The sequence below is a fragment of the Vanellus vanellus genome (assembly GCF_965231255.1).
Source record: "Vanellus vanellus genome assembly, chromosome: 25".
NCBI classification, from domain to species: Eukaryota; Metazoa; Chordata; class Aves; order Charadriiformes; family Charadriidae; genus Vanellus; species Vanellus vanellus.
Window position 1 is genome coordinate 4,182,150 of NC_138930.1, and position 27,606 is coordinate 4,209,755.

General features: G+C 49.4%; 2 protein-coding genes across 2 annotated transcripts in view; one reads left to right on the forward strand and one right to left on the reverse strand.

Moving 5' to 3' along the window:
- Positions 1-27,606, forward strand: part of LOC309681428 (acidic leucine-rich nuclear phosphoprotein 32 family member B) — a 239,592-nt gene that overhangs the window by 60,024 nt on the left and 151,962 nt on the right. The window lies entirely within an intron of this gene.
- Positions 2,166-27,606, reverse strand: part of RFX2 (regulatory factor X2) — a 63,126-nt gene continuing 37,685 nt past the window's right edge. The window contains exons 6-19 of the mRNA XM_082495543.1: positions 24,297-24,371; positions 17,200-17,381; positions 14,990-15,109; positions 13,777-13,892; positions 12,734-12,852; positions 12,304-12,416; positions 10,071-10,222; positions 8,823-8,920; positions 8,005-8,154; positions 6,603-6,811; positions 6,107-6,260; positions 4,393-4,435; positions 4,079-4,236; positions 2,166-3,777 (exon numbers count right to left, since the gene is read on the reverse strand). Of these exons, the coding sequence (XP_082351669.1) occupies positions 4,127-4,236; positions 4,393-4,435; positions 6,107-6,260; positions 6,603-6,811; positions 8,005-8,154; positions 8,823-8,920; positions 10,071-10,222; positions 12,304-12,416; positions 12,734-12,852; positions 13,777-13,892; positions 14,990-15,109; positions 17,200-17,381; positions 24,297-24,371 (1,641 nt within the window). The 3' untranslated portion in view covers positions 2,166-3,777; positions 4,079-4,126. The remainder of the gene's footprint in view (positions 3,778-4,078; positions 4,237-4,392; positions 4,436-6,106; positions 6,261-6,602; positions 6,812-8,004; positions 8,155-8,822; positions 8,921-10,070; positions 10,223-12,303; positions 12,417-12,733; positions 12,853-13,776; positions 13,893-14,989; positions 15,110-17,199; positions 17,382-24,296; positions 24,372-27,606) is intronic.

Here is a 27,606-nt window from a genome sequence, read left to right on the forward strand (position 1 = left end):
CCCATGGGGCTGGTACCTGTGGTGCTGGTACCCAGTGGTACCCAGCGGGATGGTGAACTGCTGCCATGAGACATCTCAGTCGGTGCCTCAGTTTCTCCATCTCGCGCAGGGACGGTACCAGTCACAGGGAGGTGGAGGGATGGTTCAGTCCAGAGCACTGTTTGGGCTCCTGGTGCTGCCAGAGGGACAGGCAAAGGTCCTTCTTCCTGCAGGATCACCCCCCGCCCCAGTGAGGGGCGGGCAGAAGAGCCCCAGGGAGGGGGTGAAGCCCAGGGAAGGGCATGGGGCCCCTGGGAGGCGGTGACACTGGGGGCAGGATGGCCCGTAGCTTCATTCCGAGATGGGGAAGGAGGTCTGGGATGAAACGCATCCCTGTTTCTTGAGCCCCACATTGGGCAGCAGCCGGGGGTGACGTGGGGATGGGGACATGGCTGTCAGAGGGGTCTGGGGCAGGCGGGGGTGGCTCTGCTGAGTGGGGGGTGATGCCAGGACACAGGGTGCTGTGGAGGTGGCTGAGAACCAGAGGTGCTGTCTGGAGGGGTCGATCCCGGGAGCCCGACCTGGCTGCACCTCAGCCCTCTGTCCAGGAACGGGGTTCAGCTGATGCTCTGTGCCCTGTGGTGACATGGACTGGCCGAGGGCTGGTGACACGTCCGCCCTGAGCTCTCAAAACAACCTGTCACCAGACCGGCAGCATCTCCCACACGGGCAGGCTGGTCCGTGTCCCCCCCAGAGCAGTGTCCCCTGCCCAAACACCTTCCCCCAGCCACGCAGGGCTGCCGCCACCGAGGAATCCCCGGGCTGTGCCGCACCGTCCAGCTGGAAGGTCATCCTTCTGGGACAAGTCACAGGGAGCGGCAATGCCAAACCGCTTCTGGGATGTCGCACTCCCCTGGTTTCCCCGGGGCTGTCACACTTGGTGTCACTCCTCTACCACCTCCCGGCTTTCTCTGCCAGTTGGGAGCTGCGTGGCAGAGAGATGGTGGGTGGAAGAGAAAGTCCTGGGAGGAGCGAGGTGGCCAAGGGGAGCCGGGAACAGCCGTGGTCCCTGAAGGGTGGTGGCACTTGGTGGCAAGTGACAATGATGACACACCTCACCTGAACTTGCGATGGGAGGTAGATCCACTGCCAGTCAGAACACTGCAGGGCTGAACCCCCCACCCAACGCTCCCATCCACGTTATCTCTCAACTGGAATCACGCGTGTGGGCGCTGCTGCAAACCACCCTCTGCCCACGCGTGGGTGCTGCCTGTCCCTGGCAGGGGCTGTGCAGGCAGGGAAGGGGCTGTGCAGGCAGGGAAGGGGCTGTGCAGGCAGCGGAGGGCTGTGCAGGCAGCGAAGGGCTGTGCAGGCAGCGAAGGCAGCCCGGCTTTGCCCGTCCTTCGTGGGCTCCCATCCTCCGAGCCCCGCAGCTCCCCAGGCTGCCAGCCCGACCCCCGCAGCTGAAATCTCTGCCAGGGTTTGGCGGTCCTGGAGAGGCGACGGAGCAGCGATGAGCCAAAGCCGTGGGTATTTTAACATGACCATTTCGATCTGCGCTTTGCTTCCCCCTTGCAGCGAGGTGTGCTCGGGCGGTGCAGCTCAGCTCCCCACGAAGCCGGGGGGAAACAACCCCCTTGTTCCAGCCCCGAGACTCCGCATCGGAAGGAGGAGGCTGAGGCTGGTCCAGCCATCCCCACCGGAGCAGGCACAATCCAGGGGGAGAGGGAAGCAAGCGAGAAGGGCGCAGAGGGAGAAAAGCTGAGGCTAAACCTCCCCCTTCCCATGGGGTTAGAGCAGGAATGCTCCGTCACTCGTCACATCCCTGTCTCGCTGCTCTCATCCTCCACAATTAGTCTGGAAGCACAATGAGAACATGTTCATCTCAGCCCCATGCTCAGCAGAAGCCTCATTTTTCAGCCTCTTCTCCCCTCTGTGAACTTGGGTGTACCAGGCACGTTACCCTACAAACCGGCCGCCGTTTCAGGGTGAATCTGCTGCCCCGCAGACCCCGGGTTCACGGCCAAAACTGCTTTAATTAGACTGCACCGGGCAGATCCTGCATCTCCCCACAGCCCAGCGAGGCTGCAGCATCTGCCCGACGTCTCCTTTCAGGGCTTAAAGAAGAAACGGGACCACAACAATTATTGTACAGGCCTGAGCATTTGATAAATGTTTATTGCTATTCAGGTTTAGCCGGGAATTTTGTGCATATCGGGTTTAGGTGGTTATCCAGAGTCCTTGCACAGTGCTGCACAGCTCCAGAGCATCTCGTTTGCACGTCCGTGGTAAGCAGAAGGTGGCTGGGTCCGGTGGGTAGCGGCTGCAAAGAAGAGCCAATGCACCAGCTGGAGTCAATATCGCACTCGGTGGGAGCAGGGGAGTTTAAGACTTGGTTGCTCAGTTGGTTTTGTAGACCATCTTATCTCATCAGCAGGATCTGAGGTGCGGACTCTGACCCAGGGAGTATTCATTGCCGTTATTTACAGATAAATCCAGCTCTCTCGCTTGTCTCCTGCTACTTTGATATGAGGCATTTACAGATAAACATCACCCTGACAGACAACAGCACGGGACAGTAAAAGGGAAAGATGTGCCACTATACACACTTTCAGTTTACTTTCCATTAGCAATATTTTTTAAAGTGTCACGGCTACCTTAGTACCATTTGGAATGAGTAAATAATATATTTGGATAGAATATACTCTGATGCAAATGTACACAAGGCCCCTGGAAAAGCTCACATCAAATACTGCATCATTAGAAATAATAATAATAATAATAAAAGCTATTTATGACACGGCCTTTATTCACAGAGAGATTTGCCCCGGGGCTTTGTTTTTGCAGTTTGGCTTGATGACAGATTCCCCCCCCACAACCTCTGCCCCGTAGTCCGTGTCAGCCCAGACCCACAGGACACGGGAAAGGAGAATAAAATCCCCCCCGGGGCAGAAGCTGCCCCAGCTCAGCCCCGCGGGAGCCACCACTGCAACGCCGCCGCCGAAGGCAAAGTGATAGAGCAAAAGGAAACGCCACCGGAGTGTTGGGCATTCCCGGGGCCCGTGAGAGCCCCTCGCTGCTACGCGGGACGGGCTGTTTTATTTTATCAGAGCAACAGGCACTGCTGCACCGGCTCGCCCAGAGTGGGGGGCAAGCGGGCACGCCGGCCCACCCTAAGGCACTGCAGTCACACACCCTCGCCCACGCTCCGGCCGCAGCCCCGCCGGCGGCTGCACCCTACCTCCAGCATTTTAGCAGGACAGCAAGCAAGAATTTTACAAAACGCAGGACATGGGACCGGTTCCCCTCTGCCTGGGTACCCTGGCAAGGATGGGGATTGCCCACGGGCATCAGAGCGCAGGGGACAACGAACATGTTTGCGACCGGCTGCCGCTTCCTCAGAGTCCTTTGGTATCTTGAGTTGGCCTGACAGCGTCCCAGGAGCATTCGTGGATCAGCGATGAACCGCCCGGCTGGGGAGACACGGGAGCAGGTGGGAACGCACGTCCCTTAGTCCCCGAGCGTGCACGTGTCAGTCCCAGAGCGTGCACGTGCATCACTCCACTGGGACCAGAGGGACGTGCAGTCTGGAGCCCTCTCCCCGGGCGGGTACAAGTGAGACGAACTGTCCTGCGCTCCCCGGCGCGAGTGATTTGGCAAAGTCAGAGCCAGGACAGCTTGTCTTGAAAGGCTGGAGGAGAAGGGTCAGGTATTTTTCCTTCTTCTTGGGCACTGATTGGTTCAAGTTTGTATCACAGTGAAGTCTGAGAAGTGGGGAAGAAACCCAAACCACCTTCCCTGAAAGAGAAAGCCTGGTTTGCCCGCCGCGCTCAGGCTGGAGAGGACAGCCTCTCCTAGCCAGGCACATCCCATCTGCTGCTCACCACGGAGGCTTCCATCGCTCGGTAGTAGACTTTGGACCTTCGCCCCCATGCCAGCAGTCCCGCTGGAGGAAAGCAGGTGGACAAACCAGCCCCGTCCCACCACCCGCCCGGGCTCACCCCCAGAGCCCATCCGCAAACACAAGTAAACATAAAGAGAAACTAAGAGGCACTAATTAATGCAGATACAGGGAGACTCAGGCTTGCGACCGTCCAACCTGGCTCCAGATGTCTTCATCCAGCTGGAGAAAAGCCCAGTCCCCGTTTCAGATCTCCTGCAGCGAGTGGCCGGGGTCGCTGCGTTCCCGTTTCACCAGAGGTTCCCCCACGCTCCGGGAATCCGCGTCCACCTCGCTGCCCAGGTCGCTAATGTCATCTACAAACGACAAGTCTCAGCATCAGAGTGGGGACCGGAGGGGAAGAGATCCTTCTTCCCAACAGAGGAGGGGGGGAAGAGCCAGCACGAGGTTCCCCCTCCCACCGCGATTCAATCCCCAACCCAGCAGGACTTCCCCTGAGGGAGAGGAGGTACCTTTGTCCAGCAGCGTTGGGGACAGGGATGTGAGGTCACCAAACTGCAAGAAAAAAGGAGTTAAGGGTCAGTGAGGCTTATGGAGATCCGAGGCACCAGACCTGCAAGTTGGCATCTATTTCCGTGCAATTCTAACAGGCAGCGTAAGTGTTCAGGAGAAACCACGAGCACCTGCAGTGCCGCTGGTGAAGAGCAGAAAGCAAAACCAACTGCGTGCTTTGGGGAAAAGTCTGATGCTGGTGTTTAAACCTCTGGGCAAACACCACATGGAACAATCCAGGGCAGGATCAAGCTCTGGAATGAAGGGAGAAATTTTTCCATCTCCCGAGTCACGACCAAGCGCTGCCACAGACCAAAGGACGGTGCCTTTTCTCCAGCCCTCTGCATCTGTCAGGCTCAGACCTGCCAACTATTCACCTCTCCCGGGGCTCTACCGTCACTCCACCTCTCTGCAGCTCTCTGCGAAGCCTTCGCATTCACCCCAGGAAAGTGCTTTGGCTTGCAAAGCTACAGTGCCAAGAGTAACCAGAGAGCTGGGGATATGTTGGGTTCTGGAGGTGTGTTGTCTCCCTCTATCACGAGGTTTGAAACACTAAATTGCTCTAACAATGCTGAAAAGACACATAAAGTTGGGCAGCAAAAGGAACGGAGGAGAGCAGGAGTTATAAAGCGCGCAATGGAAATGGGAGGACACAATTCATCCTCTTTTGCTGGGAAGAATCAGCCTCCTCCTGGAGAACAGAAATACTGCAAGAGTTTAAAGAAGGGAAGGCAAAACCTGAAGGATGAAAGCCTCCCACAGGTGGTTTTGCTGGAAGCCACTCTCTGCCTTTCATGTTCCTTTAATATCAATAAAGACGGAGGTTTTGCGGGGAATAGTGGGAACTCACAGCGCTGCTGAGCTGGGGCAACAGCTTGGGTCTAATGGGAGGGGAAGGGAGAGCCAAAGGCACGCAGTCGATTTGTCTGGCACCCCTACGTGAGCTCCACGGAAGGAAGAAAACAGTTATGAGCTTCAAGGAGCAAATCAGATCAGTTTTAATTTAACAGTAGTTTCTGTATTGCTGTCACAGGTTGATTGGGGCCTTTTAAATCCGGGCATTTCGGACTGAAAAATTGGAAGTGACTTCAGCCGGGCAGGAGAGGAGCTGCCTGCAAGCCAGGTGCCAGATTTGCTGTCTGATTTGTCAAAAAAAAAACAAAACCAAACACCCCCGCTACCCCCTCTCCGACACAAACCACCCTTCTCTTCAAACCAAAACCAGAGAGAGCAGCTGACTGAGCACGTAACTGTGGCGCTTGCAGAGACCTGAAGAAGTTCAGTGAACGGTCCCAGTTGCAGGGAAAGTAACTTCTGGACCTTTTTTTGCTTGCTTTACTTTGAGTGTTTGATGGGACTTTGCCCTGGCAGGAACCCCAAAGTCAGGGTTGGTACTGAGGTGATGGAGAGAAGTGGGGAGATCCTTTTCTTCCCTCCTCCAGGCCTCCGATGCTGATGCTCAGCTGCCCCAAAACCTCAGGCATTAAGTGAGGCAGGATGGCAGATGCTCACGGAGCTGGATCCTTGGGCCCGGCACTCAAAACAACTCCGTAAATCCTTCGGCAAAGATGGTTATAAAAACACGTTCAGGACGCAGTGCGGTTTGTGAACCAACCCTGCCTCTTTAAGCGCTGCTTGGTTTGGGTTTGTTTCTAGGGAATAAACAATTCTCACCTCTCCCATTACAGCAATCGGCGTCTCCCCTGTTGCCTGGGCAACACGATGCTCTACCAGATAAAACATGTATTCGTCATAGAGCAGGCGAATCAGGTGGAAGGAACCAAAGCTGGCAGCACTGCGTAAGGTGAGGTCACGGATCACCATGGAGCTGGAAAACAGCCGGGAAACAAAATATTTGGGTTACGTTTTACACTTGCATCACGGTTGATGTGAATTCTTGACCCTGAAGGTACTGTGGGACACGGTGCTCTGTTTCTACCTCTAACCCAACAGTATCGAAGCACTTCAAGAAATCAGTTGATGGGAGTATCCTACCCCCATCCTGAAAGGATACAGGAGACACAGCACTCCCTCCCTTCCGTACCAGGGCAAGGCAACAGCTAACCAGAGTCGCATGGGAGTAAAGAACTTGGCCTTGGCTTTTCAAGGAGCTATTTACACGCCCTAAGCCCGATGCAGAAACAGTTCCAAAATGAGAAAGAAAATGTACCTATAGAAAGACCATTTCAAGAGGAACTGCCTGGCCGCCTTGGGGAAGCTGGGGCTGCCCTCGTGATGCTTCAGGACTTGAGTAACAACATTATCCAGCCAATTAGCCCACTGGTCCAGAGAACTCTGCTGCTGCAGAGTGAGCTTGAAATCCTGCTCCAGCTTCTGTACCATGCCTTCCTCGCACTGGCACACCCACGAGGCTTGCTCCTGCGCAGGAAGAAGGGCTGACAGTTACTCACACCAAGCCTACACGGTTGGTGCATCCCAACCCAGGAATTCAACTTCATTTCTAGTAGACAAGGACTCCAAACCAGCTCTGAATCATGTCTCCTCCGATCTGTCCAGACCACAGTACAATATTATTGTTAGAACTACGTTATTGTTGGTAGCACTGCTTCTTACAGAAGTCCTTTGGTACCTTGGCCAGGCTGGAGAGTTGGGCAGAGAGGAACCTCATGAAATTCAACGAGGACAAGTGTAGGGTACTGCAGCTGGGGAGGAATAACCCCATGCACCATGGTTGGGGGCTGACCTCCTGGAGGGCAGCTCTGTGGAAAGGGACCTGGGAGTCCTGGGGGACAACAGGATGCCCACGAGCCAGCAATGTGCCCTGGTGGCCAAGAAGGCCAATGGCATCCCAGGGGGCATCAACAAGAGCATGGCCAGCAGGTGGAGGAAGGTCATCCTCCCCCTCTGCTCTGCCCTGGGGAGGCCACATCTGGAGCACTGTGTCCAGTTTGGGGCTCCCCAGTTCATGAAGGACAGGGAACTGCTGGAGAGGGTCCAGCCAAGGGTACAAAGATGATGAGGGGACTGGAGCATCTTTCTGATGAGGAAAGGCTGAGGGACTCGGGGCTTTTCAGTCTGGAGAAGAGAAGACTGAGGGGGGATCTTATAAATGCTTATCAATCCTTCAAGGGAGGGTGCCAGGGGGATGGGAACAGTCCTTTTTCAGTGGTGCCCAGTGACAGGATGAGAGGGAACGGGCACAAACTTGACCATAGGAAGTCCCATCTCAACCTGAGGAGGGACTTCTCTCCTGTGCGGGCGGCAGAGCACTGGCACAGCTGCCCAGAGAGGGGGGGAGTCTCCCACTCTGGAGCCATTCCAAACCCGCCTGGAGGTGTCCTGTGCCACTGCTGGAGGTGCCCCTGCTCTGGCGCGGGGTGGGACTGGGGGAGCTCCAGAGGGCCCTTCCAACCCTCACCAGTCTGGGATTCTGTGATTCACTATTCACTTTGAGATGGCAGACTTACCTGGAAAAGTAACACCAATCCCATTAAATTGTTCATTTAATTGCTCTTTAGTATTGGAAATAAGATGTTGGTGACCAGCAGACAACCTCCTTATAGAGTCCCAGTTCTAGACAACACCATCTAGGAAACGATACCGTACGTTACCTGCACATTGGCAAAGTCGACCCGATTGAGATCGCTGAGCATCTGGTTTATCTGGGAAGTGTTCTGCAGCACCGCCCGGGCGGCCTGAGCCAGGTGGTTCAGGGACGTGTATCTCCGTAACGTCTGCGCAAAGGCACTCACTACCCCGACCTGCAACACAGCAGGAAGGGCACCGTCAGCAGGAGGCCACGGTGCTCAAAGGCAAACTCTTCTCAATGCTGAGCTCAAGCACACGGTGCGCAGCAGCCGGGGGTAACCTGCACAGTCCCAGCCCTGCTGCTGGCCAAAGCATACACCAGCGCCCCAGAGCGGCACTTTTGCAGCATCTATTGCATCGTGCAAACCAGCCCCTACCTTTTTTTTTCTCTAAACTAACAGATTTTCACACTCTGCCTCCAGCAGAGACCAACAAGGTGACAACAGGCTGCAAGAATCCGTGGCTTTAGGAGAGGGGGAGTAGGAGCTGTAGGTTCAATCTCTGCAATGCCATTCAGTCCATGAGGCGCCCTGTACTTTCTAGTAGGACAGCTTCATCCCAGTGCAGAGATTTTCCCCCAGAAAGCTTTATCTGCATTTTCAGGATGTGGGAGTAGCTCCAATGGACGGAGCGTCACCAGCTTCTGGTACAATGGAATTGCCCTACTTGTCCTGCCACTCCTTGCTGATTTTGGGTCATAATTATTCATTACACCGTGCTAGTCTGGAGTACGCGCGGCCAAACCCCAGCAGCGATTCCCAATCGACGTGGAAAACTGCAGCAATGCACACCCACCCACTCAGTTCATACCCCCGACCAGCGCCGTGCTCCCTCTGCTTACCTTGGTCTGGACAACGTGGGGCGGAAATTCACTCATTGCATTCATCAGCCATCCTTCCAAACTCTTGGCAAAATTACGAATCGCCTGTGTGAGCGTGCCTGCAAAGAAGTCTGCAGAGTCAGAAAGGCTGTTCCATATCGCCTTTGGACATCACTTTCTAGCTTAGGACTGCTGCGGAAAGCACAGCCTCTCATCTGGTTAGCTGTGGTCTCCATTCAGCAGCAAGGAAATCAGCTGGGTCCTGAGATGCACTCAAACTATTCTTATTCTTATTCTTATTCTTATTCTTATTCTTATTCTTATTCTTATTCTTATTCTTATTCTTATTCTTATCCTTATCCTTATCCTTATTCTTATTCTTATTCTTATTCTTATTCTTATTCTTATGCTTATGCTTATGCTTATTCTTATGCTTATTCTTATGCTTATTCTTATTCTTATTCTTATTCTTATTCTTATTCTTATTCTTATTCCTATTCTTATTCTTATGCTTACTCTTACTCTTACTCTTACTCTTACTCTTACTCTTACTCTTACTCTTTCTTATCCTTTTCTTATTCATGGTCCTTCGGAGCATTTTCCAAATGTGGAAATACGCTCTTTCAAGACACACGTGCCCCAGCACGTAGACCGACAACAACAGCTCAGAGGGCTCTCCAGTACTGCTCAACCCAGCCCAGGGCTGCGCTGAGGCCTCGGGGAGACTGACGCACGCGCTTCACTGAGGAGACAAATCGGAGAGAAGAAAACCCTCGGCATCCCATCACTCATCTCCCAAATGAAAGTTGACCCCCAATTTCCAGGAGGTGCAGTAGGGGACAGGATGGTCTTATGCAAACAAAGATACGATCTCCAAGGACACATCTCACGAGGATTAGCCGTGCTTAATTGTGCATTAAGCCCATGCTTTTACCTTGACCGCCAGCCAAAGTCAGGAGACGTGATATGCAATAACCCCCATTTTTAAAAGCATGGGAATTTCCAGGGGCCACACAGGACCGTCAACGCAGAGCCACGCTGCAGGAGGAATACTGCTGTTGCCATAATATTTTAGCTTGTATTCAAAACAAAACCCACTAAATCAAGTTTTACAGTGGAAATCTTTGGGGCGAGTGGTAGCCAGACCGAGTGAGTCACGGATCGCTGTTCAGCAGACGCAGCATCCCGTGACTCAGCCCAGCCAGGAGCAGGAGCTGAGCAGGACTGGGGACCGCCCGCACCCTCCTGAGCGCACTGCAGGATACTCACTGGGCACCGGTCTGAGCACGTCTGGGATGAGAATCTCCACCAGGGCCTGGTACAAGATGTGATCGCAGCTTCTCATCCATTTGAGGATGGGTTCGTATTTGCACAGAGTGATCAGCTTTTCTTTTGGGAGGGTCCCTTCATGTTCTTCTTCGCTGCAGGAGGAGGAGGAGGGAGGCAGCGTTAGCAGCAGGATTGCATTCAGTGCATTCCCCCTTCCTCTCAATTTCTAACCCCAGTTTTCATTAGAAAAATAAAAGCCACTCATGGTTCTTTCAGAAGGAAATGTCTGATCGTTTGTACAAGTCCTCTGCGACTCTGCAAGCGCCTCTCCGTCCGTGGGGTCAGAGCTCTGACCACAGTTCTCCCTCAAATCAGCATCTCCCTGTGCCTGGCCTGCTCACCATCGCGTCTTCCGTCTTTAGCCTCGGTTGCCTGTCACACACTCATCTTCGCGTGTACCTGGGAACAGTACTCCAGTACAGTCACTTCAGCAAGCAAAAGCTTAGCTGGTGCCTCCTTACAGACCCAGCTATTTCCAAAACCTTCACACCTCTCCCCTGTGCTCTAAACCTCCTCAGCTGGAGCAGCGGGGAGAAACGTTTGCAGCGAATGCTGTTTGAGCACATTAGCCAGTATTGACAGATCCTACAAATGGTTTCGAGGTGTTTAACACCTTCAAATGCTGAATGTTTTCAGAAGGAAAAACATTTGTTTCGATCAGAATGGAGCATAATGTCTCTAACCGAATGAGGTCAATCAAACTTGCATTATTTTCACTTTACAGATGTATGGAAACTTCTGCGCGATTAAGGCGTAAGATATTTGGCTGAACAGCAAGCAGAGAAAACCAAAGCCTCAATGCACTGCCAGAGCATCAAAGCAGAGCTACTAAGACATTAGGCTGGGAACTGGGAATTTGCAAGGGACTTTCCCCATGTATTACATCAAAACCATTAAAGCCAAGCCTTGGACATACTATAAAGGCATAGTTATAGCCTCTGCCTGAGCAGTTTTAATAAACGAACTCCACAGACACACTCCTAGAACACTCACACGGAGAAACTGGCCATCAAGTACCTAAAATTTCTGTTAAGTGGAACCATATTCTGCATTTTATCATACTTTCAAACAGTTCGCCACTTTGATAACACTTTGATTTTCTATTTGTGTATATATACACATATAAAGCAGGGGGAGGGAGTGCTTTATTTACCTATCCTGATTATTAGCAGCGGTACGGAGAGGTACTAGAGCACGCAGCCTTAGCAAGACAGGCTGGTTTAGTCAGAGCCCCGCAGAAATGCTGCCTCCAGTCTCCAAGTGAGCCTATTTGTACCTAGCACAGCTCTGCCCGTGGTGTTGCAATATGCCTTGGAGGTATAACCTTAAGTAAAAGGGATTTGGAAACAATCAAACACAGCTACTGTGATTCTTTGTGGGAAAATATCCATTGGGTAACAGCTACTGGGGACAACAGGGCCACATTCTACAGATTATTGTGGGGTATTTGCTTATTACTCAAGCTTTTACCATTTTTCTTCTGAATATCAAATGTCAGTATCAGAAGTCCTTATACAATCAGTAGAAGTGGACAATACGGAGTCAAAATTTTAAGAAGAAACCTTGACCTTTTCAATTTTCTATATTTTCCCTCATTTCCATTCCCCTGTCTCCTGGCAGCACACTACCAACACGAAAAGGACGAAGAAAAGGCAATAACAACGAGCCCGGCAGGAGTACAAAGATCAGAGTAGCTTCGTTTGCCATTATGTGCCTCAAAACTCGAGGCACTTAGAGATGTGGGCAGCCAGCCAAAGAGGCGAGTCAGTCTAGATGTCAGTAAAACATCAAAGCCCCGAGATGTCACCCAAGACTGACGTCTAATGACATGGAATCGTTACTGGCTGCTCCCGCTGACCGTTTACGAAAGCATCATCCCCTTCTCATCCATCCAAACGCGCTCTGCGTTTTCAACGAGCCCTTGTTACGGGAGGCATAAGGCACACCGAGGTACACAATCAGAGCAGACGCTCTCCTCTGAGGTGTGAACTTTGTGCGGTCATTACGATATTAGACACTTCTGACACTCTTCATAACGATTCCGTGGGGAAGTAAAGACTTTCAAGTCCTCCAAAGCCCTCGAGCTGCCTAATGAAGCTGAAAATACTTCATGCATTTTTAAAAAAGAAAAAATACCACCCAAAAATGGAGCATTCAGAAAGAATCGAAGTACCTGGCCGGCAGGGCAGCAGAGCCATCACTAGAGGGTGTTTTAGGACTCCAGAAGGATTGCCAGAGTTTCTCAATATAATGAAACTGAAGATTCATTACAACATCCAAAGTCGCCTAACAACAAAGAACACAACTCATGAGCTGCTCTGCTAGCATTTTGTCACAAAGCGTAAGCATAAATTTCACGTGCTGCCATGCAGATGAAATGATTTACAAGAAAAATAATGGAAAGGGCATCGTTTTAATAATCAACGTGACATAAACCAGGTCACACAATGAAAAAGTAACATAAAGTGCAATATTTGAGCTGTAATACCTAGCAAATCAAGCATTCGTATTCCAGCTTTTCCTAAGAGCAGGATATGAGATGAGCACATACATTATGTCCCACATCAATTAATAAATGACTTAAAAATATTCAAAATAATCACCTCGCAGTGTCGCCTGTAAAGAAGCTGCAGAGTTTTCACATCGTTCATGGTGACCCCTTCTCGTAAGAGGACGTTACCTAGATCCGGGGCTGGGAACTCGGGAAAGACGTGGGTTACATCTAGGGGAAATAAAAAATGGGGAAGGACGGTGAGAGTTAGGAGCACTCGGTTATGGAGGGCTACGCACAAGTACAAGGTGCTGCCGTTGCTGGTTCCTATCTTTCGTGTTCCAACTGGGGATGAAACAGGAGAAATGAGACCGATGATCTAGTGCTTTCCCAATTCATGCCGTTATACTGGGGAAAAAGCGAACAACTGCAGCCCATTTATTCAGTGCGGAAAGGAAAATGTTTTCTTTCTCTCTGTAAAAAAAGAAACAAGAAGACATTGTCCTCATCCACCACGCTTCCCATTAGATTCTCTCCAAAGCCTGAAAAGTGTCTCTCTGGTATTTTTTGAGTACAATGGAGAATATAATTGGACAGCAGACGTATCGGGGGCAATTGTATTTCAGAGAAGGCTGAGAGCTGGCCGGGATTTGGTATCGCTGCTCGAATGATGGAGACACGCAGATCCAAAACCAGCAAAGCCAGAGAGCTCGTCTCCCAAGGAGAAGGTCCGTACGGATCGTCTGCAGTCGGATACATACTGCAGCCTTTGGAACGAAGAGAATCGTTCTTCTCCCTCCGGCCGCCTGCCTTAGCCCGGCTCTTCAGGACCTCCACTCCTTCCATCCCATTTGGATAAAACCAGATGGATTAAAAACATACTGAGAGGGAACTGACAGACCTGACGGCGCAAGGAAAAAGGCTTCCTGTGGGTAGGGGAGTTAGCAAATAAACTTAGCGAGCGTGACGTTACAAGAGCTTATTGGAATATATACTATGTATAATATAGATATTGTATATAATATATAATTCTACAGATTTATTTGAAAAACAAACAACTGTAGAACAGCCAGGCCTGCTGGACAAGACCTTCCTCCCTCTTAAAGTTATAAACCCAGACGTGAGGTATCTAATCCACAAAGGCAGTTTCCTCACCTATGAATTGCTGATGATGTTGACTTTGAGCGGCGACCGACTGCTCCGGCGTCGCGTGGGGGTTACTGTTGGAGCCGCTCTCTGCCATGCCATCCATCTTCTGCGCTGGTCTGTACCTACAGCGAGAGCGTGGCTCGGGATTTACACAGGCATGCGCAAACGCGTACGTGGTGTTTGCAACACGGTCGTGCGGACTTTCGCGTTCATCAGGGAATACGCGAGGTTACGTTCAAGGCCAGCATTTTGAGGGCTGACCATTCAGTCACCTACTTAACTGGAGGGGGAAAAGGAGAACCTCCGTTTGAAAAGCACTCCCCAAGTCAGTATTAAAGGGGTTAAGAAGTTTGCCCGAGGTGACACCAAAAAAAAAGACAAAATGAGAAGCAGAGCCGGAGCGGGTGCCGGAGTGCAGACTCTGCCTCGGGAGCTGACTTTTGCATTTACTTTCTGTTTAGGAGCTGAAGAAATAAATTCTTCTGCTCCTTCTTCACTCCAGCAAGAACCAGAAGTATCCGTGCTTCCAGGACACAATTCCAAATTCCTTTGCACATTGTGTTTTATACTCAGGATTACTCAGGCACAAGCCTAACCACAGCGCTACTTAGCCTTACACAGGGCAACTGTTGCACAAAAGAAAAACCCCAACAGACCCAAACAACCCCAAACCCACCCAAGCACAACACGGGCCCCCAAGTCCTTTACACTGATTTGGCACCAATAACTCCGTAGCCGAGGTCCTAAAGCAGGTCGGTCAGAGGGAGGCGGTGAAAAGCAGCAGGGATGGTGGCATCCTCTGCAGCAGCAGGCGGAATCAAGCCGCTGGCAAACGGAGTAGGCAGATAAAGGTCGTTTCATACAGTCGCAGAATGGGTTGGATGGGAAGGGACCTTTCAAGGCCATCTAGTCCAACCCCCTGCCACGAGCAGGGACATCTTCAACTGGCTCAGGTTGCTCAGAGCCCCGTCCAACCTGGTCTTGAATGTTTCCAGGGATGGGGCACCCACCAGAACTGGGTTTGGACCCTTCCACTACTCAGAGCGGCCGGTGACCTCTGCTACAGCTCAGCTCCGGCACTTCAGCAACGCTTGGGGTCGAACTGTCCCAACCCGCTCCCTTCGCTCCCAGGCAAAGCCAACTCCCAAGATGGGCTCTGCTGCGTCCTTTGGGACAGGACCCTTCCCCGCGCCAGCTCCACGATGCGGGGAGCACCTACCTTTGCTTCTGGTGGATGGGCTGCTGCCTCATGGCCATGTACTGGGTGTCCTCCTGCAAACGGTTCAGCGGAGACTCTGGTTTTAGACGGATCCCGTAATAATGATATTTGGAGTTTCCCCTGGAAGTATCAGCGTGGATATGGCTCAGTGTAAGCCGGTCAGTGGAAGGGACATCGCAGCCCTGCAATTTACTCTTAGGCTTGTTTTGACAATACACCCGACTTCTTACAGCACACGGCGGTTAGCTGCCAAGCGCTGTTTGAATGGCTGAACTAATGAACTAATGAACGCCATCAGCCCCTATAAAATTTAAAACCACATGTCGCAAAGTTCAGTGACATCCACATTTAAAACCCGGCGAGGTTTGTTCCAAGTAACCCATGGCAACTGGAGAAGAAGAGACAAGTGTTACAATACAAACTGTTATTAAACAGAATGACAGAAAGACCTCAGGGGACACTTTGCTATTTGATTAGGGTTTAAGGATTTGGTTTTTTCCATAAAAACAAACTTCCATCTTTATCTAGACTTGGATAAAACACGCCTGACCGAATAGTCAACTATGATAAGAAAAATGTCTTTCTGTTGCCAGACCGAGCAGGGCCCGACCGGAGCGGACGTGGCCATCGAAGAAAGAGGGCTGTGCCTCTGATCCCTCAGCTTTTATACTGAGCGTGAGGCAGATGGGACGGAATACCCCGTTGGTCAGTTCGGGGTCACCTGTCCTGTCCGCTCCTCCCCGCAGGTGGGACCCTTCTACGCTTTTCCGCTTCCGACCCTCCAACGGGGCAAGTACGAAAGTCGGTTGGCCTTGGGGGTTATAGCAGTGAGTATAAGCAGGAGCCTCTCCGCATACCATCCCTGGGCATCAGCTATAAACATCCGTCTTATCGCTCTGAGAGCGAACAGTTTCTGCACAACATGCTGTGAGTTTCAGCAGTCAGGAGAGGCCCAGCTGAAAAGTAAAGCTACTGAACAAGATTGGTCCCGTTTTGCCTCAAACCAGGACAATAATCTAAATGAATAAGACAATAAAGGTGGACAGCTATTTCCATATTTACTGAGGTTTACCGCATCCCTCCCAGCCATTTGCAATTTTAAGTGGGTTTTTTGCTCGTTTGTTTTTTCTTTATTCCTTGATGGGCCTAAAGAATTTCTCTCCTCCACAGAGATTATTTCAGAGCACTTGCACTTGAACCAGTCGACAGAAACCCAAACTCTCCCCTGCTCTTCCTACGACCGTTGCCTCCACGTTCCAGCTGTGGAATGCCCCCCCCCACATCTGGTTTTGTTCTTGTTCAGAAGCCCAAATATCTAAACTTGAATTTTATTATAAAATCTTACACAATCAGAGCAATGGCCGTTTCTCTAGCATATTAGCTATTTTCTTTAAATGAGACGCTGGGATAAAATGCACACTCAGCTGTGCAGATATTTTGGATGCTCCTTTGAAGGACATGTGTAATCACAGCAAGTGTACTTTCTTGCGTTTGTCGTAACATCATATGGATCTTTGATGTATTAAAAGAAAAAATTCTCTCGCAAGAGTCAGTCTGCCGCTTTGGGAATTTAAGAAACAAGCCATTTACACCTGTACAGCTGGGCTGCATCAAAGGGGTGGGCACAGGCTCTGTTTTCATCTGTGATGGTGGAACTTTACTGGACCCAAAAGGGAGAAACCGTTTCACCGCACCAGAATTTTGGGCTCCGCAACCGACAGCAGCAATCGTGAAGACGAGTTACTTCATCTTTTTGAGAGAGTAACGGAATGCTTAGAAACCTAGGTTCAAATAAAATATTCTTAGAGTCCTTAGGAAACGGACTTTGAGCAAATTCCACTGTGCGGCCGGACAAGGCACTGCCGCCAGAGACTTGGAATGTGTCAGAAATTAACTGTATTGTCAAGCCTCTCGCATTCCTGATTCACGGTGAGAAAACAGCTTTGCCTCACAACACGCGGAAATTACTTCTGTGCCTCAGAACAGCAATTTTTTTCTCCCTACAACATCACGGTCGGTTGTTTCGGTAGATCTCAGAAGAAAGACCTGCGCCTGCTAAATGATGCCCGGTAGGTTCTTGGTACGCGGGAGAGAAGTTGTAGGACTTTATTATCATCATCATCATCATCATTATTATTATCATTATTATCATCATCATCATCATCATCATTATTATCATTATTATTATTTAAATGTAAATTCATACCAACCTGGTTCCCAGGCGGCGAGTCCTCAGCCCCATGAACACCGAGCGGATCAGTTTTCCGAAGGAAGCGGCGTTCACCGGATCCAGTTTGTGCTCCTGGCAGTGCCGCAGGTAATGGTTGTAGAGAGAGCTCCTGGGAAGGCTGACGCCTTCCGCCGTCTCGTAGTTGTCCAACAACCACTGGAGCTTTACGTACAGAAAGCATAAATAAATAAAGAACACATGAAAGTCTAAAGAGGGCTGGAACGGGCTGCGTCAAACAGTGTCAACGCTTAAATGCCAGGAGAGCCCATCTGACATTAAGAGTTGGTGAGAATTTAATGCTGGATAGTTAATTTATCAGAGTTAATTTATATAACTTATGCCGGTTGCGTTTTTAGACAAGTAAAAGGATCCCCAGCGCAAAGCTCATAACCCAACAAAAATGCTGTCACATTTTGCAAGAGCATTGGACCACAGTCCGCCTGCCATCTCAGCGTCCACCTCGGATTCGGATGAAGTCCTGCAGACCCTAAAGAAAGCTGTAAGAACTCGTTTTTTTTTCCAAGAAGAAAGATGTTAAGAACTTCCTTTCTATTGACTGTTTGAGTTTTAAAAATAAATCTTTAGCAAAAACCTAGCCCTTGTTTGACGCAAGGATGGCTCCTTAAGGACTGCCTGAGAGGAATGCATTTTAGGAGCCCCAAATATGCTGCAAAATCATTACTAATTTGAAGATCGGCATGTCTGCAACCGTTCCCTTAACAATAAAATTAACAGTTACCAAAGCAACCTTAAAAATCAGAGGGGGTCCATCTATTTTTCAAAATGTACTGTCTGAACTTCTGACTTTTCTGTTGATTAAAGTTTGCAATTAGATATAAATTATTTATACCCAGCCGATGTGGAAGAGCAGGCTCGGCGCACAATGCCAGCTCCGGAATTAAAATGCAAAAAAGACAAAAAACCCAATGTCCTTTAATTGGCTGAACGACTTCAGCGTCAATAAGTGTTACAATAAGTGAATTTTTGAAGGAACTTGATGCACAAATGGATTAAAATCAATAGCTTTGGTAAAAGCCCTTTCATTGTCGTTAGGGACGTTTGGGATTAACATTTTCAAGACTTCCCTCTCCGCCCGGACCTCCACCCCTGCGCGCACAGGAGACACAGCTCCACCAGAAGCAGCTGCATTCGCACCAGAGCAGCAGCAAAACAGACTCAAGTTACGGATGCCAAAATATCCGCCGCATCACCTCCTTCCAACAAGCCCATATTGTAATTAAGCACAAACTTAGCCTGGAAATCAGCGGGACTGAACCATGCACACGGATGTACACGTTGGTCTACGCTTAAGTCCTCTCTGCTCCTCCTCCACTGTCTGGTTCTTTTCTACCGTTCTCTCTTGGTGAAAGTTTGGGGTCTGAATTCACCACTATATTACTCGAGTTTTGTAACAGTAACTCTGTGAAAACACAACCTGAAATGTGCAATGACATCTCCCACACCTCACTCCATTGAGTTATTTTCAGTTTAAGCATTTCGTACCCAACTCTGCTCTCACACAAAGGCTTTTCGGCACCTATGAATGTACGTTCCGCCGTTGTCATTCACATATCCAAATTTAAACTTCTGCTACATAAAATGAGCTGAACCCAAAGCTGTACAGTTAAAACCATTTCAGTCATTAGTTGGCTTTGACCCGAAGCAACCACAAGTTCAAATGACTGGATCCATCAGTTTTGGTGGCCTTTGGAGCAGACCGTGCGCTGCCACAGCTGGAAGAAGAAAAACCTCTTGGCCATCTTCCCCACTGTCCTGCTTTTCACGGAGCCGCTCGGCACCTTCCCGCCTTCCTACAGTGACACATCACCTATGACACTGTGTGAAGTATTTTTCCACAATGAAGATCTTTCTGCCCTCCAAACCCTGTGGTCCTAAGAGGTGGCGTTTGCTAATCCCAGACTGGTGGGGGTTGGAAGGGCCTTCTGGAGCTCCCCCAGTGCCACCACCCACCAGAGCAGGGGCACCTCCAGCAGTGGCACAGAACACATCCAGGCGGGTTTGGAATGGCTCCAGAGTGGGAGACTCCCCCCCCTCTCTGGGCAGCTGTGCCAGTGCTCTGCCGCCCCCACAGGAGAGAAGTCCCTCCTCAGGTTGAGATGGAACTTCCTATGGTCAAGTTTGTGCCCGTTCCCTCTTGTCCTGTCACTGGGCACCGCTGAAAGAGGACTGTTCCCAACCCCCCGGCACCATCCCTTGAAGGATTGATAAGCATTGATAAGATCCCCCCTCAGGCTTCTCTTCTCCAGACTGAAAAGCCCCGAGTCCCTCAGCCTTTCCTCATCAGAAAGATGCTCCAGTCCCCTCATCATCTTTGTACCCTTTGCTGGACCCTCTCCAGCAGTTCCCTGTCCTTCATGAACTGGGGAGCCCTGAACTGGACACAGTGCTCCAGATGTGGCCTCCCCAGGGCAGAGCAGAGGGGGAGGATGACCTTCCTCCACCTGCTGGCCACGCTCTTCTTGATGCCCCCCGGGATGCCATTGGCCTTCTTGGCCACCAGGGCACATTGCTGCCTCATGGCCATGCTGTTGTCCACCAGGACTCCCAGGTCCCTTTCCACAGAGCTGCCCTCCAGGAGGTCAGCCCCCAACCTGTACTGGTGCATGGGGTTATTCCTCCCCAGCTGCTCTACCCTACACTTGCCCTTGTCGAATTTCATGAGGTTCCTCTCTGCCCAACTCTCCAGCCTGGCCAGGTCATGCTGTAAGGCGGCACAGCCTTCTGGTGTGTCAGCCACCCCTCCCAGTTTTGTGTCACCAGCAAACTTGCTGACGGTACACTCTATCCCTTAATGATCCGCTTCCCTTCGCGCTCTCGTCTGCAGAAGTGACATCCCTGGGAAGCCCCGAAACGCCGTGCCGTAGCCCCGAGCCTCCCCCACCCGTTAAGCTAGCTCTAACAAAAGCGGACCCCGGTGGGTTTGACATACAAGCTCAGCGGGAGCTCAGTTTTTAAGCAGTCCACATCTGTGCTAAATTTGGCCCATCCCCTCTATTTAAAAGATTAACGATTAAGAAGGATCTTTTTTCTTTTTTTCTTTTAACCTTTTATTTTATTTATCCGATGGAAGATACTGAATGTGAATCAGTTATTTATTTTCTAAACCTGTTCTAATTCAAGACCTTAAAAAAAACCAAAACGTTGCACGTTACTATGGAAAATTCAGATATAGGTAAAACTCTCTTAGTTAAATTTGATTCTGGACATTTTTAGTCTAATCCCGGGTATTTCTAGAATATTCCCTTCAGTTTCCAGCTTTCTTATTCTGCAAGTGCCTTTTTATATTCCTTTAAACATTACAGAGTTTCACAATATGAACTCCCACTATTGAATGAGAAATTTATTACGAAACACACGAAAGAGCTCAAAAAGGAAATCTGTCAGAATAGAAATAATATTCAAAACATTATTTTTGTTCTTCCTGCATGAGTAACAACAGACCGGGCACTTACAATGAGACCCGTAGAGATTCTTTCCATTTGTATCCCTTATTCTGTTTACTTTTTGAATTTTGCTCGGTTGTGACAACGACACGAGATATTTTACAGTTTCATTTCTGTTTATACTACGATCAGGTTCCAACGAAACCACCATACAGCCGTACGCCGTGTGGTTTGTTATAGGCACTACAGGGGAACATTTCCATCTCATTCCGACTTTAACCTAATTTCTATTGACTGTTTCTTTTGATTAAAAAAAATAATAATAAAATTCTCTGTAGCCTGCCTTTCTCCACTGAGCAGGAGATTTATCCTCCCGCAGGTCACTACATTCCTCCCGGCCGAGGGAGAATTATTCCCTAATAATAATTATTCCCTAATAATAACAACTCTTAAAATTATTAAAAGTTTTGCTGTTTCTCTGTTCAGTCACATTCTAGGTGTTTCCACCTAAACGCCATCTGGGGGTATGATCTTTTCTCAGGCAAAAAACTCCATCAGCACCTGCCTAAGCGCCATTCACCCACAAAGAAGAAGTCCAATGTTTTTTGAGGGGAGTTATTTTGGGGTTTTTTTTTGGTTGTTTCCCCTTACTCTTACGAGTGCTATGGCGATCCAGGAGCTGCAGGGACTCAGGTGGGGTATAGCATCCACCTTCTTCCTCACGCGCCTCAGCTTTAGGCACTCAGATATAAAAATTGCAGTCACTTTTCTCAAATTTCTTTGCATCATCTGCAAGCTCGTAATTGGCAAAGAAGTAATCCTCTGACCCAGCCACTCCGGAGCACATTTGTGCGCAGAGCTTTTTCAGTAACAGTAATAGATCGACATAATTTCATCAGAAACATCGTGTGTCGCTGGGGTATTAACATCAGCTTGGGCTCCTAAATTTGATATTTCAAGTGCACTTAAATAACCTCTCAGAGAGTTTTTGAGGCTAAATTATCAAGTGTGGCTCCGTTTCACATTGACTTTGCTTAAACAGCATTATGTTTATGCTTATGCATTGACTATGCTTAAACAGCATATTCCCTCTTGACTGAGGTACCTTTAGTTTTCCTTTTTTTTTTAAAAAAAAAAGACAAAACCAACAAACCAAAGACTCCTGGCATGAAACATCTGCTGACGGCAACAAAATAAACCATTATCCCAAGAATTAGCAGATTTGCAAAATGTGAAGATCGAAACAAGGGACAGCACACTTAATGAAAAACGCTGCAACTGTAAGACCTAAAAGCAATTAAGACACCAACTAAGAGTGCAATTAGCATTATCTAACAACTTCCTCCGCCACTAGCTTTTGTCAAGCTCGTATTTTGCTTCCAGCCTTGACAAATCACAGTCACCTGCTGCTTCACTTTCTGGTTCTCACGTGCAAGCCTGACAATGCCGTGTGTCGGTCGCACAAGCATTTGGGAGAGGGAATCCTCTGTTTGGTTCTTTGTTTTTTTTTTTTAATGAAAAGAGGTGGGAGCTGCAACATTCCGGATAGCAGAAACCTTTGTACCATGGCACGTGCCAGGGAACACGTGCTGGGAGGTTCAACGTTGCACGCTTATTGGGCTGTCCCACAGGTTGCGGTTGGGAGCAACCTCCAGCAGTCTCCAGTCTCCAGGTGATGGATTCCCCACTCCAGGTCAGGTTGGATGGGGCTCTGAGCAACCTGAGTGAGATGAAGATGTCCCTGCTCATGGGGGGCAGGGGGTTGGACTAGATGGCCTTGAAAGGTCCCTTCCCACCTAAACCATTTGATGATGATTCTCTGATTCCAGTCCAGCCTCCTACTCAATCAGGGCTCACTTCCAAGGGAGGTCAGGTCCCTCAGTCCGGTAGAACGGGGAATTCAGTCGAGTCCCGAGAACCTCCCCAGGCAGCTGCTCCAGCCAACGGCACCAACCCTCCTCCAGCTCTGAAAAGAGATTGCCTGATCCAGTTCTGGTACATGCTGCGTTTCCTATGGGCACTGCTCGTACCATCGCCTCCTCGTTATTCCCACGTGTCTGCAGACATCCCTCCATGCTCCGGGAAGGCAGAGCAAAGACACTGGAGGTGCAGGTGCAGGTCCTTGGCTCAGGCTCTGCCCCTTGGCAGAGGGAATTACCCACCCCAGCCCTGGAGCTGCCCAGGGCAGCACTCTGCTTGTGTCTGGACCGACATCCTCAGCGGAGAGCTGATGTGTACACATGTGCTCAGGAAGCAGCTTATTTGCTTTAGAATTTGTAAGAGAACTTAAGCCTTATGCCAAACTATGAACCATGGCCTGAGAACAGAGACATCATGTTCTTTACTTCTACCCTGCAAGACAAGATCTGATCAGAGGCTGGATGGGGCCCCAATATCCTGCACAGCCTGTGGTCAGACAAAATCTCATTTCTACCTTCACTTTCTTTCCTCTGCCCTTTCCCTGCTTTTTTTCAAACCTCCTTCAATACCACACCACGACTCACCCTGTCCCGCTCCGCTCTGTCCCTCTCTGCGTTGGGACAAACAAGAAAAATGCCACAGAGCAACATGACCCTGAGACAAACCTGCGCGGCGCTCGGGGCACAGCCCGGCACAGGAAGGACGCACAGAGACAGATGCTCACAACAGCAACCGCCAGCCTGATTCTGCAGGTTTGTGTTTCCCTAAGTACAGCAAGGAACCTTCAGTTTCTAGAAGCTGAAATAAGGATGAAGTTCATCCACGAGCCCTGGCTTGGAGTTCAACACCAGCTTAAGAGAATCAGACCATTAGGTTTAATGTTCCTTTCATTTTCCCAGGCTATTTCTCTAGGGTGAAGAGGGCAAAGATTTTTTTCTGCAGGACCTAAGAGTGACAACAGATCTGCCCCCAAATACAAAGCAAAAGGAAATCTGTTAGAATAAAGAAGTACCACTTTGTGCATTGTGATTTCAGAACATGCTTCCGCCTAATCCAAACCACAACGAAGTCAAGGCAAATCCAATGACTTCAACAGGACTTGAATTAGACCAAATCAGGACTTGAATTAGTCCAAATCTCACACAAGCAGGTGCTCACCGTTCAGCGTTACTGCACGGGAGCCATAAACCATGACGCAGAAAGCTCGGTAGAATACTGGGAACTTCACACAAAGCAGGGAATTTGTTGGCATAGTGAGAAGAGAGAGGTCTAGCAAACGGATTTAGCGTAGCACTGTAACAGCAATGGTCGTCCTGTGGCACAGGGAGAGGCAATAAAGGCATTCAGAGGAGCTGGCTTTTGGTACACACTATCTAAGGGATATCTGTCATGATTCACTCCAAGTTACTGCTGTAGAATCACAAGTTATTTTCCAGCCATCTTTCAATTCCAGTGAAAGGAAAGAACTTCCTCAAATGTGTTTATCTAATTGCCAGCAATTTCCATTGCAAGGCAGATGAAATAAATAAACACAGGGTGGAGGCAGTTAACAGAATCCAGAGCATCTCATAAACAAACATTAACATCATGGCACTTTTTGCAGATTCCTGTTTCTTGGGACTGGGCTGCTTTGGGCAGCACAGCTGAATCGCAGGCTGCTTTCAGCGGCTTGTGCTGTTGAATACACCAAAGGGCTACAAATAATGCTCCTACCAAAGCGGGAAAGAGGGTGTAAATTCCGATTGTAACTTACATGGCTGTTGAGCAAACTGCTTTTGTGTGATGTAATCCCTTCACTTTTTTGTAGGTTTTCAATCGCCATTTCAAGCTAAAGAAAATGTGCACAGGGAAAAAAAAAAAAAAAGGAAAAAAAGAAAAAGAAAGGAAATCAGACAGTTAGCAACAGCCAGGATTATTTATTATTTGAATTTTTTATTAATATTTGAATGATTAATGCTTTATATCAAGCTTGTGAAAAAGAGGCAAACAGATGAGGCACAGTCCTTATGGGATGAAGCTGCAGAGACGTTATTGTATGACATGCAAACTACCACCACAGCAAGAATCCCTATTAGGGTGAGACCAGGGGGCTTTTGATCTTCCACTACGTGCACTGCTTATACATAAATGAGAAGCAGTTTATCCTTCTCCTTTCCCCTTCACGCCCAGACCAAACCACCACCGGACAGCCACGCTGCAGCGGGTCAGAGGAGATCTGCCACAGCGAAGGTGCATTTTACCCAGACCTTTCAAGGAAAACTGGAAGGGATGACTTCGGTTATTATTATTTATTAAAATTTTCACCAAAAACTAATGGCAACTAAATAAAACAGAGGCACAAGGAGGGCTGACACACAGAATGCCTAAGCTGGAACGGAGAAGAGCTCTTTGCTACTGAAGAGAACTGCAAAGGGACTCTGAAGGAAGAAGACAGGTTTCAACAAACTGAGCTTCTTGCCCCGAAGACAGGCTGCCACATCTTGGTGCCACTTGTGCTAATTTCCCTCGATCTCAAAGCCTCTAGTGGAGTCATGGCGAGGCACTCAGGACCCTGAAGAGCCCCCTTTGCTTTCCTCTGGCTGGCTTCTCTCCTACGCTCAGCCCCGCTACGGCTCCTGCCCTGCGCCCGGACCCTCTCCTGCGCCCTTCTTGTCTTCTGCTTTCTGCTGCTGGGGCTGCCTTGGCCATCTCTGGCAAAATACTTAACGGACAGCTGCTGCACCCAGAGCCCTAGTGCTCCTGAGCGCAAGCTTTTTGCAAGCGAGGAAGGAAAAAAAAATAAAAAATAGCCCAAACCCCAAAAAAACCCACCCCACATTAAGACACTGGCAGGAGCAGAACCTGCTGTTTCTCTCCAGCAGGTGTGCTCAAAGAGGTGTTATCTGTGACCTGGTGGCGCAGGCGGCGCAAGGCGGAACGCATCAGCCACTCCACCTTGCAGTCAGCAGCTCTCTCCAGCATCTGTCCGCCTTGAACAGGCACGGTCGTGCACTCATCTGTAGGCACGTGCACAAAGCATCGCGTCTGCACAAGGGTCTGTCCACGGCCCCCTTAGCGTACTCGTTAGCCCCCGTACTCCAGTCCGCGTTGACTCAGAGCACAGTGAAGATAAAGGTAGAGAGAAACGCAGCCATTTACTAAACCCCAGCTCTGTCAGGAAGGTGAGAGAACCGCACAAATCAGATCTGAGTTCTGAAGTAACATCCAACAACCGGAGACACAGTGCGTGCCAGACCCACCTCTGTCCAAGCACCTCCAGCACATGGCCCTTGGTTTCTATCCAAAAGTGCCATCGCTGTGGCACTTCTCAAGAAGTTCTCAGTGAATTCAAGAAAGGGTCAGTCTAAACTATGCGTCAGTGTTTTTTGAGAAAACTGTCCAGCACACCATGATGTATCATGAGGAACCCAAGGCTGACTGCTGATGCAGCCTTCAGGATATGAGTCAGTGTTAGAGGGAGACACCGTTTCCTTCCGCTGTGCGAGGAGCAGCGCGGTGCAAGTTGAGCAACACCTCTTACACAAGCGCAGAAACGCGGCCTGTCCTTCTGGTAAGCGCCCCATACAAACGGACACCTTGCATCTGCAGAAAGAAATATTACAGGGGAAAGACTAAAAGCTTTTAAACAGCCCCGCACAAAGGTGAGCGAGCTCTGGGGACCCACTTATGGGAGGTATCAAGGACTTCCTCTCTTGGTATAACCTAATTTACATGAAGATTAATAGTGCTCTATTGGCACAGGCATTGAATGGGACTGATTCATGTGCTGTGTCAGCCCATTCGATGGAGCAGAACATCATTATTCCAGCAGATATGGAAGACTGGTTTCTGCAAATACTTGGAAGATTTTATTTTAGTGTACATAGTCTATACCAAACATCCCTCAACCTCCTGAGGCAGCTCTTACACCATTGCCAATTCTGACGCGCTACCTCATTCCCAGTCTCCTCTGGAGAGACTCTCTTTGCTTTCGAGGTCTCAGTGCCGGCTCTGCCACAGGCGTCCAACACCCTCCCAGCCCTCCCGCCTCCCCATTCCTCGCCGCTGCCTCTCACGCTGCCAAGCCCTCGCTTTGCTGGCCACTTTGGCATCCATCCCCTCCCACTACACCCCCACAGCCACATGGGCTTCCTTAGCTACCTCTGCATGGGCAGTACTTTTCTTTCTCTCCTCAAAGCTCTTAATCCTGCCCTAAATACATTTTGCCAGGACTTCAGCCTCTCCGGCCTCTTTAACACCAGCGTTTCCTATTCTCTGTTTAAGCAAGACATTGCAACGAGAAATAACGTTCCTACCCATTGAGTTGATTTAGTCATTGCTCTCTCTAAGCTTTCCACTGTCTGTCCACCCATTATTATGTGAAATTCAAAGCAGTTATCATGGCTTTGCTCTGTCCCCCTCCAACCCTGGTCTGTGCTGAAAGAACTGAAAGCCACACATGGACACATCCCTATCCAGTCTTCCATACGCTATTCCACCCTCTTGAGCCCTTCCACAAGAGCCACAGACAGTTTGTGTTAAAATCCCTTCAGAAAGTTCATTCCTACATGCAACACAGTGAATTTATTTTCAGATGCATTTTCATAAAGGTCACTTCCTAAATCCTTTTTTTGCTGAACAGCTTTATCTCATGTGATAGACAGGTACAAACTAAATCTGTTCATGGGACGTTTCTATTGACACATATTCTACTCAGGCTTTTTACACCATGAAAATTAAAAAAAGAACCCAACCGAAACCAACCAACCAAACCAAACCCCAAACCCCAGAGTAACGCTGTGCAGCTTTGCAAGATGCAGTGCCACACAGGTGACAAGATCAGCAGCTACTTTCTTCAAAACAATAAGCTTGAGCAAAAATCAGAAGATGGTCCAATGCTAGTTTTTAACTACGAACAGTTGAAATACACACACACACAATTCTCACCCAAGAAATGAACCCCAGCTAAGCCAGGTGCATCTGCCATCTTCTCTTCCACCCAAAGCTAAAGACTTTCCCCTACTTCTCCGTAAGGCAGAGCACATTCACTCCAGGACCAAAGGCAACCTTTCAAGGCACGAAGA